Source organism: Nicotiana attenuata, chromosome 5, assembly GCF_001879085.1.
Source record: "Nicotiana attenuata strain UT chromosome 5, NIATTr2, whole genome shotgun sequence".
Taxonomy (NCBI): Eukaryota; Viridiplantae; Streptophyta; class Magnoliopsida; order Solanales; family Solanaceae; genus Nicotiana; species Nicotiana attenuata.
In genome coordinates this window covers 25137274-25148253 of record NC_031993.1, presented here as the reverse complement: position 1 = coordinate 25148253, position 10980 = coordinate 25137274, and the positions used below count along the sequence as shown (strand labels likewise).

Below are 10980 nucleotides of genomic sequence, written 5' to 3'. Positions count from 1 at the left end.
TGGATCAGCCAAAATATCCTACTCGGGGATATCAACTGAGCCCGCGGGTAGACCTGATTTCAGAGAAAAGGTAGAACGGATTAATCAATTTCTTCACGTAAAAACTTAAATAAGGTGAATCTGAGTTACCATGATTTTTGGCCTTCCACCCGTATTTGAGGGCCAGTTCTTTCCATGTTCGGGTTTCAAGCGTAGTGACATCCAAGATTTTCTGGAGCTACCAGTCCAAGCCTTCAACCCTAGGTGGAAGCCATCGTGTTGCTGAAACATGCGACGAACAGAAGATCAATACGGGTATAGAAGAATGCCTAATAAAAGAAATATCAAACAAGGGGTTTACGAGTGCGATTCCATGCTTCCGGAAAGGATGAAGCCTTTGCCAGAAGGATGTCGCTGGTGGCAACTTCAACAAACCGTTCCATCCACCCACAGTCGTTGTCATCATCCATGATAGATAACAAAGCATGGTGGCCATGTTTGCTGAAATTTATCATTCCCCCGTGGAAGATTTTGGGGGAATAGAGATTCATCACATGAGCTAAATATAGCTCCTCTCTTGTCTCCTGGCAGAAGCACCGAAGACAAGCAATCGTCCTCCACACATATGGACTTACTTGTGCAAACACACCTGGTAGTGGAGGCAGAATTCTGCAATAATGGAGTCAAACTCTCCGCTCAAAGAAAATGCACCCAAAGTAAAAGGATACATGTAAAAATATGTAAAACCCTCCTTGGGTAGGGTTACTCGCTCTGTTAGATCAAGAGCAACAATGTCCAAATCATGGTAGCAATAGTGTTCCTTCACAACAGGAATACTGGAAGAACGGATGGAAGAAGGGTATCTGCCAACCGCCCATGTGCGAGGGAGAGCCGAAGGAAATTTCTCTTTGAAGTCTTTTGCTGTAACAAGACTTCTAGAATGATAGAATCCACCGTTGGAGGAACAACGTCTTTGGCTTTGCTCTTCCCCTTTGAAGAGCTAACGTTCTTTGTAGAAGAAGCCATTTGGATGAAAGAAAATCTTTTTCATTTGAAGGGAGTTAAAGAAAGGTTAACTAACAGTAAAGAAGATTTTGGAAGGATTGGGAAATTATGGAGTATAAGGAGAGAAGGTTGATGCGTATAAGTAAAAATTTTGGCGGCTAAATTCATAGCCATGATTACCTCAATAACCGGCAAAAGCTATGCTGAATCGTGGGATGACGCGTCTTCAAGGCATTAAATGCGGAGAGACGTGCGTCTAATCAACCGTCAGAAGCTTTCAAAGGAAATCATAGCAATTCCCGCCAAAAAAGTGTTTCTACCAACTTCCCGGTGACACAAAGTTATGTCACGGGAAAGCAGGGGACTATCTGTATAGGGAAAAATATGTCATGCCAGGTGGCTATTTAAAAAAAATGGCACCTGGAACTGAAGACAACTATCCCGTTTGATACTAGAAGGAATGACATTCATAAAGAAGCAATAAATACCCCCCGTCGGGTGGCATTAATGAAGAATATTCCACAACGTTAAGTACGCCCGTTACAAGGAATTTGGCATTTATGCTCGCCATTACATCTTCATCAATGACCCTTATAATTGACATTAAAGAATGGCACGATCCTAAGACCCCGTTCCCTAAACGTAGCTATAAATAGAGAGCTCTGTTATCATTGTAAAGGATAGAAATTTTCTGGCAAACTGATATTACAATCTATTCAAAGCTCTACATGATTTTATCTGTTCTTATTACTGTTGCGCCTGGAGGCTTCGCTACTAGAATCTTTATTTCTGCCATTTCGTCTTCATATTAAGACTAAGTGTTATATATTTTTTCAATTATCTTATTATTGTAGGATCGAATTAATTCACTTGCCTAGAAACCACGTATAAATTCAACTGTACCGTTTTACGGGTAAACAATGTGAGTTAGATTAGTAGAGCTTTGAAACTTAAATATGTGGACATTATATTGTTACAATGTAGTAATATTCCCATTCATAAGAGGCAACATCCACATATCCCGTTTAATTTGACTCCTTCCTTTACAAGGACTCCACAATAAATAGCATGAAACCCAATCCTTGATGTTGCATGTACATATTCTTTTACAGGTAAGTACTTGAATGGAATGCCAATTTCTAGACCTACCTTGGCGAAAAGTTGGCTCTTTGGATATCTGCTGCTGCCTGCATACTTTGAGGTCTTCTCAGCTTTTGATGTATCAACAACAATAACAACAGCTTTTGATGTATCATAAGGTGCTAATGCACACAAGCACTTGCCGTACACTCCATTTTTTGTTGTGAACTTATCATGCATAATTGCACGTAAAATGCACAAGAACAGGCTAACTCACACAGTTGATTATGAAATTATTTTAATGTATTTTTTCAAACTAGATAGAAGTCAGTTATCACTTATTAGTGAGCTCAAATGTATAATCTAGCATAAATTTTCTCTAAAAATTTCAAGCAGGATCTAAGCCCTTTTTCACTGCGCAAATACGTACTTGAAAGTGTTCATTACTGCACTTCTTCAATTATTGAAAGGAACATTTGTTGAAGGATAAGTTTGCTGGATGAATAGTTTAGCAGAACAAAGTAACCTTTTCAACAGAGCTTTTCCTTATAGTAAGCTAACGAATTAAAGGTTCAGAGGATAAGCAATCAATTTTCATTGTTGGTCATGACATGAGTTACCAATTTCTGATGCATGCAGTTTGTTAACATACAAGTCACCATGAAAAAAGATCTGTTATTGAGAAAAAATAGTACCATATATTTCAAGCATCCAAGTATCTACCTGTATGTTTGATCCATTCAAACAATAAGATCAAGAAACCATAAGGTGACGAACATTTTGGTCCCATGCGACTATTCGTTCCTTCAAAATACTCCTTTATTTAAAGAATCACTAAAGCCAATTCCAATGAGATGAATATAGCTCTAGAGCAAAAACCAAATTATAAAATCAGAGTTCAATAGGAACTATCAATTGAATGAGAGGGAAAAAGGGAACGCAAAATATCTAAGTGGTAACAGTACTTTGAAGCTTATTAGATGGCACGGAAATGGAAGACATCGGAGGCACCTCTGCAGTGGATATAATTTGCACACACAAGATCGATTATAGGGTGACTTGTAGGCGGTTTCTGAGTTCAGACCGTGGAATCCTTCAAATCGTAAATAGTGAAATCAAAATCAGAAATGACAGCATCCCAAATGGAGATTATTAATTATGAGATTACATGTCAGCTAATTACCTACGAGAAAGCAAGAGTCTAGTAGAAACTACTGGTTACGCCATTGGAAATCATGACAACTCTCTTGTTGTGCAGAGTTTTCATTGGATGCCTGCTTACACATAGTAAAGAAGTTAATGTAGATCATCATTCTGCATGCAGGGAAATGGTATAATTTATCACAGTATGAGCATTAAGTTTAGTCATCACAGCAATGCCAAATATAGATACAGAGATATCATCACAAATTATTTAGGTATTGCCAGTTTCCTTAACACAAAGATCCTCCTTAAATCTCATATGTCGCAAAAGAAATTGATTATTTTTACTATGCTTTTGCGAGATACCTTGATATTTTGGAAAGTGTTGACAAAGTAGAAGCAGGACCAAAATCAGCTGTCTTATCTCAGAATTCTTTTGTTTCTGATGGATCATAATCATAAGCTTCCCCAGCCTTAACAAATCTACCTTTAACTCGTCTTCTGGTATCTGCCCTAGCCTTACGCGACTCATATCTTATTTGCTTACCAAACCTGCATGTCATAAAGCATAAATACCAATGGAAGGGAAAGAGTTGTATTCACATGAAATAAAGCCTTCTGAAAATAACCACTTAGCTAATCAAATGTTAAAGAGTACGGATCAACTTACGTTCTACTTTTCTTTTTCTCATTGTATCTCATCTTGGCTTCATGCCTTTTCTGTGGACTTTTTTCTAAATTCAAATCCCAGGGTTCACCATTCAGGAACACTGGTGACAATCCACAATCTTGATAGTCGGTTGTTGCACTACTTTCTCCAGTGATGTTGGAGAGGGATAACGACATGCTTGAATGGATTGGTGCAGGTAGAAAGGGTAAGCCGATGCTTCCATTGCAACTCGGATTCATAAGCATGCAATTAGCAGTGGCACTCATCGTCTGAAACAGATTCGTTGAACTCGCACCTGCAGCCATTTGTGACGCCTGCAATCCCATATACTCTTGTGGTCCTGATGATGTAGCCTAACAAAATACAAAGGGAAATGAAAAGCTTAACCCCAAAAAGGCACATAATAATACTTAACAGTCATTTACAGATTAAAACATGTCACAAGAACCTCAAGAGATGTTTCCACATGACTATTAGATCCCGTTACGGATGAATTTTTCTCCATGACTAGGCAATCTAATTCCTTGTCTTCACTAGAGTATATTGGATGACTCTGTTGTGAACTGCCCAAAAGTTCATAATTACCACAGTCGAAACTCAATGTCACATCATCAAAATTGACACCTTTTGAGAGATCATCACCTTCCTGAAATCCGAGATCCTTAATTGGACAATCTTGCTGCATTTGTAGTAAACAATGAAAGTAGCACCATTAGTGCATACCATACCAGACAACATATTCATCAAGAAAACATGGTCTTATGTTGTATATATGAAGCAGAAGGAGGAATCTAAGGGTTCAACTAAACTCATTGTTTTTGCTCGAACTATGTATACATATGAGAAAAAAGGATACATATAACAAGATTACACTCATTCCGAACACATTGACTCTAGATCCTGAATTCGCTTCTGAATTATGAAGCCATTGCCTAGGACATGTCATACTCCTGACGTAACTGATCTAGTCCTATAGCATTGCCAGTTGATATTAAAACAACTCAACAACAACAACAACAACAACCCAGTGGAATCCCACGAGTGGGGTATGGGGAGGTTAATATGTACGTAGACCTTACCCCTACTCTGGGGAGGTAGAGAAGCTGTCTCCGAAAGAGCTTTGGCTCGAGAGGAAGAATGTTATTAAAACAACTCAAACAAACAAAAAGGAAATATGATAAAATCAAGAGCAATATATAACCTTAGAAAGGCCAGATCCCTCTGAGACGGGTACTGGATCTCTGTTGTAGGAAGTCAAGTAACTAAGATTTGAAGGGATGGCCCATGAATCAAACTTATAATTAGAAGCTAACTCATTAAGTTTATCAGCCACCAATGAACCTCCATTTCCTTTAGTCTCCAAACTGCTATTCTCATTGATACTCAATGAGCTACAAGGAGTACTGAAGCTGCCAAAATTAGTGTCATTACTAACAGGAATTTCAAGAACTTCAGACAACATCCTTGTAAACTCAGTAGGAGATAGACATCCATTATACGGATTCAACTGTTTGAGTCGATGCCCTGTCCCCGTACATCCATTTTCGTTCCAATCACAGCTTTCACACAAGCAGATTTCTTCATCCATGCATCTAACAACTGCTGGTTGTGAACTGCATTTGTCACAAATGAGAGAACGAGAATGCCTTCGCGATAAAGAATTTGCTGAGTGCACATTTTCATCACATTGCAAGCAAAGTCTTGCTGAATCTGATTTACAATACACTACTCCCCTCACCACCCCACATAATTCACATACAGGATCCATTAAAACCTAGTTATTTTCCTCCAACAACTCCCTTACCTATGCTTCTCCTTATTTATTCTTCTAATTTATTTCTTTGGCCTATCTAAGTGGATGCAGTATTCAAACAAGATAAAATAGAATTCTAGGTCACGAACAGTGATTCGATTAATGATGAAGAAAGAGAATTCTTGATATAAACAGGTTGGACTTCTCTTGATCCTACACCTTCTATAAAAAATTTATCAGAATCAAGCACTTCACCCCTTACAACAAAAATATAAGATTGAAACAATGTATATACCTGATGAACTAAATATGAAACTAGAGCTGTTAAATTCTATGACAAATTGTATTAGAACTACTGATTAGAACAAAAACCTCGTTCAATGTTGATCCAGATGGATGCAAATGTTGTTGTCACTAAGCACATAAGGTTGTAGGAAAAAATTGAAAGGAAATAAAAAAATCTACTGGAATGTTAATTTTATTTTTTCTTTGGTTTCAATGAGGAACGTATATTGGTATTTATGGACATGTGCCACGTGGAGAGATGTGAGAAGTGAAACTTGATACGGCTTACTGGAAATGCTGATCTGGAATTGGAATATGCTTCTTGCTCAACTGATTTTGATTACTGTCCTGAGGACTCGCTCTCTATAAACTCACTCCGTTGATGGTAAAAAAGTTGACGAAAAAAGAATACGAAATAATTTACCCGCTTTCTTCTATATCAAAATAAAAAAATTACGTAACATGTCTTTATTATTTTTTCTTATACAAACTTTGATCACTTAACAAGATTAAGACGAAATATTTTAAAGAGAAACTTCAAAATTGGATTCATGATCACGGGAAAAAATTAACGTTAAACCATAAGTTGTGAGAACGAAATAATTCATGCATTAGAATAGCTCAGCTTATACGAGTTCAATTTATAGCTCAAGATTATCGTTCCAGCAGTTTACTTATTCACTCATTTCGTTCGATTGGTTAATCTCCAGCTAATTAAGCACAATTAGCTTTATATAGAGCATTAATAATATAGTTGATCGGAATTTATTTACAACTGATTAGTTGCGAAGCTTTGCATAGAAATAGTACTTTAGATCATTTTTAAACATTTATCAATCAATGATCAATGATTTTTAACTAATTAGAATAGTCGTATACTATGAATGAAGCCTAAGATCTCAAAGTGTTCCGAACAAATACCATCTAACTTTGACAAAAAGTTTATGTATACGGTCAAAATTAGAGGCCTCCGATTTACAGGATCGAGAATCCGTCATAGGCCCAAGTTTGGGCAAGGTCGAGTTCGAGACCGGTGGACCAGAGGCAAGCTCGAAGACAGAGTGCAATGCCCGGAGATAGGAGTACGAGAAATACCAGGCCCGCGTATACTCGACCCCGAAATAGTACCGTTAGGAATTCGTAACAAAATGAGCTAGATTCCTTCCACGTCCCTATAATCGTGGCGCAAATTCCAGAATAAGATTGTACGATTCCGTACTAGGCGGTTAGACAACTATATCAAGAATATTCCCTACTGTAAATAGAAATATTACTTATTTAGGGTTCCCCTATTATATAAAGGGGACCCCAATCATGTAACATATCTTATCACTGAGAAAAGAATATACTCTGTACCCTTTTCACCTACTGTTCATCAGCATTGTCTTTTAGCTCTATTGTTCTTACTTTACTTTTATTACTCAATCGTTCTTATTATTCCAAGCCTACCTCGAGGTCACTAAGCTCGAGGTCACTGCAGCTAAGTAACATTGGTTTGATTCACTTTTCTCTTTCATTTCTACTTCATACTTCTTGATTATTAATCGGTATTGAACTAAATCACGTATCTTTAAAACCACAAATCAAATTTAATTGTTACTCGTATTTTCGAGGTAAACTGTTTGGCGCCCACCGTGGGGCTAAAGATAATAGTGATTATTTCTTTACTGATTCTCGTTACACACGTTGCTTTTACACTTTTTTTGTCAAGATTTTTTGATTCTCAGGCTGAAACATGTCTAGCACACAAAACGCACCTGTTCATGACAACGGAGGTCTTGGAGAAAACAGCAGTATAGGGGTCGGTGTACCACTAATAAACCTTGAGGAAGTGCCAAACATGGAGCCAGTTGATATCAGCTCACATAATGCTCTAAATGCAGTTCAGGCACAGACCCTGCTGGGATGCCCGACTAGGGGACCAAGGAACACCAGGAGTAGGAGATGGGGGAGTCATCCTCCAAGTGATATTTGAAATGCTGCAGGCTCAGCAAATCGCCATCGCTCAACTTCAAAGTCAAAATAAGACCTCGAGTGTAGCTGAACATGAAAACAATCGACGTGCTGAACCAACGCCAGAAGGGCCAAATGGAAACGACTCGGGGACTGACCCCACCATTATGAAAATGCTCGAAGAGTTCACTAAGAGGATCGAGTCCGGAGAAAAGAAAATTGAGGGTAACGATAAGAAGGTGGAGACTTATAGCTCCCGTGTAGACCAGATACTAGGGCACCTCCAGTTTTGAAAGGTCTAGATGCCAAAAAGTTCATACAAAAACCATTCCCTCAGAGCGCAGCTCCGATGCCCATTCCTAAGAAATTTTGCATGCCCAATATACCCAAATATAATGGAACAACCGACCCTAACGAACATATTACTTCATACATTTGTGGGATCAAAGGAAATTACTTGAATGATGATGAAATCGAGTCAGTGTTGCTGAAAAAGTTTGGGGAAACACTATCAAAAGGAGCTATGATTTTGTATCACAACTTAGCTCTTAACTCTATTGATTCATTTGCTATGTTAGTAGACGCCTTCGTTAAAGCCCACACCGAGGCCATAAAGGTGGCCACGAGAAAATCAGACGTCTTCAAGATAAAATAAAGGGATGACGAGATGTTGATGGAGTTCGTATCCAGGTTTCAGATGGAAAGAAAAGAACTACCACCGGTCTGCGATGACTGGGCAGTACAGGCCTTTATGCAGGGTTTGAACGAGCGGAGCTCGATTGCTTCTCGACAGTTAAAGCAGAACTTGATCAAGTATCCTGCCGTGACGTGGTCAGATGTGCAAGGCCGTTACCAATCTAAAATCAGGGTTGAGGAAGATTAGTTGGGAGCCCCCTCGGGTTCAGTTCACCCTAACAGGTTCGTGGCCAAGCCCCCAAGGGACACAGATCGGGAATCAAGATTCAACAAAGAACGATATCAGCTATACGCGGACCGAAGGAATAGCGGCCTGAGACGTAACACTCCTCGGAGCAATCAAAGAAACGATCGAGGCTAAAGTTCTCGGGGACTTATGAGTAAGAGCGGGTTCGATAAACATACCGACCTCGCTGAGGCTCCCCGATTATCAGAGTACAACTTCAGCATAGATGCGCCGGGGATTGTCTCATCTATTGGTAGAATCAAAGACACCAAGTGGCCTAGGTCTATACGGACCAATCCTTCTCAAAGAAACCCGAACTTAGTGTGCAAGTATCATGGCACACATGGCCATCGAATAGAAGACTGCAGACAACTAAGGGAAGAAGTGGCTCATTTGTTCAACGAGGGCCACCTTCGAGAATTCCTAAGTGATCGGGCTAAGAATCACTTCAGGGAGAGAGATGCAAGGAAAAATGAACAAGAAGAACCACCACATGTAATCCACATGATCATTGGCAGAGTCGATGTCCCTCAACGACCTGTGATCAAGCATACCAAAGCATCAGTCACCAGAGAAAAACGGACTTGGAGCTCTGTGCCCGAGAACGTCTTATCATTCTGTGACGAGGAAGCGGAAGGCATATCTCAGCCTCACAACGACGCCCTGGTAATCTCTATCCTTTTGAATAAAATTCAAGTTAAATGTGTTTTAGTGGATCCAAGTAGCTTAGCAAACATAATCAGATCAAGGGTCGTGGAACAACTCGGCCTACAAGATCTGATTGTACCTGCATCCCGAGTCCTGAATGGCTTGTACATGGCAAGCAAAACAACAAAGGGAGAAATTATCTTGCCATTAAACGTAGCCGGGACCATACAAGATACGAAGTTCCATGTCATCGAAGGCGACATGAGGTATAACGCACTCCTCGGGAGACCGTTGATACACAACATGAGGGCAGTGCCTTCAACTTTTCACCAGATGATGAAGTTTCCAACAGAGGAAAGAGTAAAAATAGTCTACGGGGAGTAACATGCTGCAAAGGAGATGTTTGTAATCGAGGAAGTGGTGCCGACTCAAGAACCCTTGACCTCGGAGAAATCAAGAGCCGAAGATAAGCAGGCGGCTAAATATCAATCACAGCCCCCAGCCTCGACAGAGTCAGAACAACAGGTAACGAAGACGAAGAGGACTTCCTTACTCCTCGAACCTTCGTCGTTCCTGAAGAGTCCGATGCAACCAAGTGAACTGTCAAGGAACTAGAGTAGGTCATACTTATCGAATATCTGCCCGAGAGAAAGGTATACCTGGGAACGGGATTAACCCCCGAACTTAGGAAAAAACTCATTCAATTTCTTATTGATAATATGGATTTCATTGCTTGGTCCCATTTAGATATGACAGGGATTCCACCGAAAATCACCACACATCGGCTGAGCGTCGATTCCAGGTTCAAACCGATGAAGCAAAAAAGGAGGCCTCAGTCCTAGGTAAAACATGCCTTCATAAAAGATGAGGTAACCAATCTTCTTAAAATAGGATCCATTCGGGAGGTAAAGTACCCCGAGTGGTTAGCCAACATAGTTGTAGTTCCTAAAAAAAGAAACAAGCTTAGAATGTGTGTAGACTATAAGGACTTGAACAAAGCATGTCCGAAAAATTCTTTCCCATTGCCGAAAATCGACCGAATGATCGATGCCACGGTTGGCCATTAGACCTTAACTTTTCTCGATGCCTACTCTGGGTACAATCAAATTCAGGTGAACCCGGAAGACCACGAAAAGACTTCATTTATTACTAAATTTGGAACTTATTGTTACAACGTCATGCCCTTCGGGCTTAAAAATGCAGGAGCTACATACCAACGCTTAGTTAACAAAATGTTTGAAGAACAGATAGGTAAAACAATGGATGTCCATTTTGATGATATGTTGGTTAAGTCCCTACGCGCAGAGGACCATTTGACTCATTTGCAGGAAACATTTGAAATCTTGAGGAAATACAACATGAAGCTTAACCCGGAGAAGTGTGCCTTCGGAGTCGGTTCGGGTAAATTCCTCGGCTTCATGGTGTGAAATTGAGGTATCGAGATTAACCCCGATAAAATCAAGGACATCGAAGATATCAAAGTCGTGGATAGCGTGAAAGACGTGCAAAGGTTAACGGGTCGAATAGCTTCTTTGGGTCGGT

At 39.8% G+C, this 10980-nt stretch overlaps 1 protein-coding gene across 2 annotated transcripts; it reads right to left on the bottom strand.

Moving 5' to 3' along the window:
- Nucleotides 2773-6088, bottom strand: LOC109226323 (zinc finger protein CONSTANS-LIKE 12-like). Of its 2 annotated transcripts, XM_019391111.1 has the most exons (7): nt 6003-6088; nt 5079-5490; nt 4326-4556; nt 3878-4230; nt 3574-3759; nt 3248-3338; nt 2773-3157 (listed from the first exon to the last, which is right to left on the bottom strand). In XM_019391111.1, exons 2-5 carry the CDS (start codon nt 5463-5465, stop codon nt 3633-3635), a joined length of 1098 nt encoding a protein of 365 aa, XP_019246656.1. In that variant the 5' UTR covers nt 5466-5490; nt 6003-6088; the 3' UTR covers nt 2773-3157; nt 3248-3338; nt 3574-3632. The 2 variants fall into 2 exon arrangements, with proteins under 2 accessions (XP_019246656.1, XP_019246655.1); XM_019391110.1 differs by having other exon boundaries at nt 5079-6084.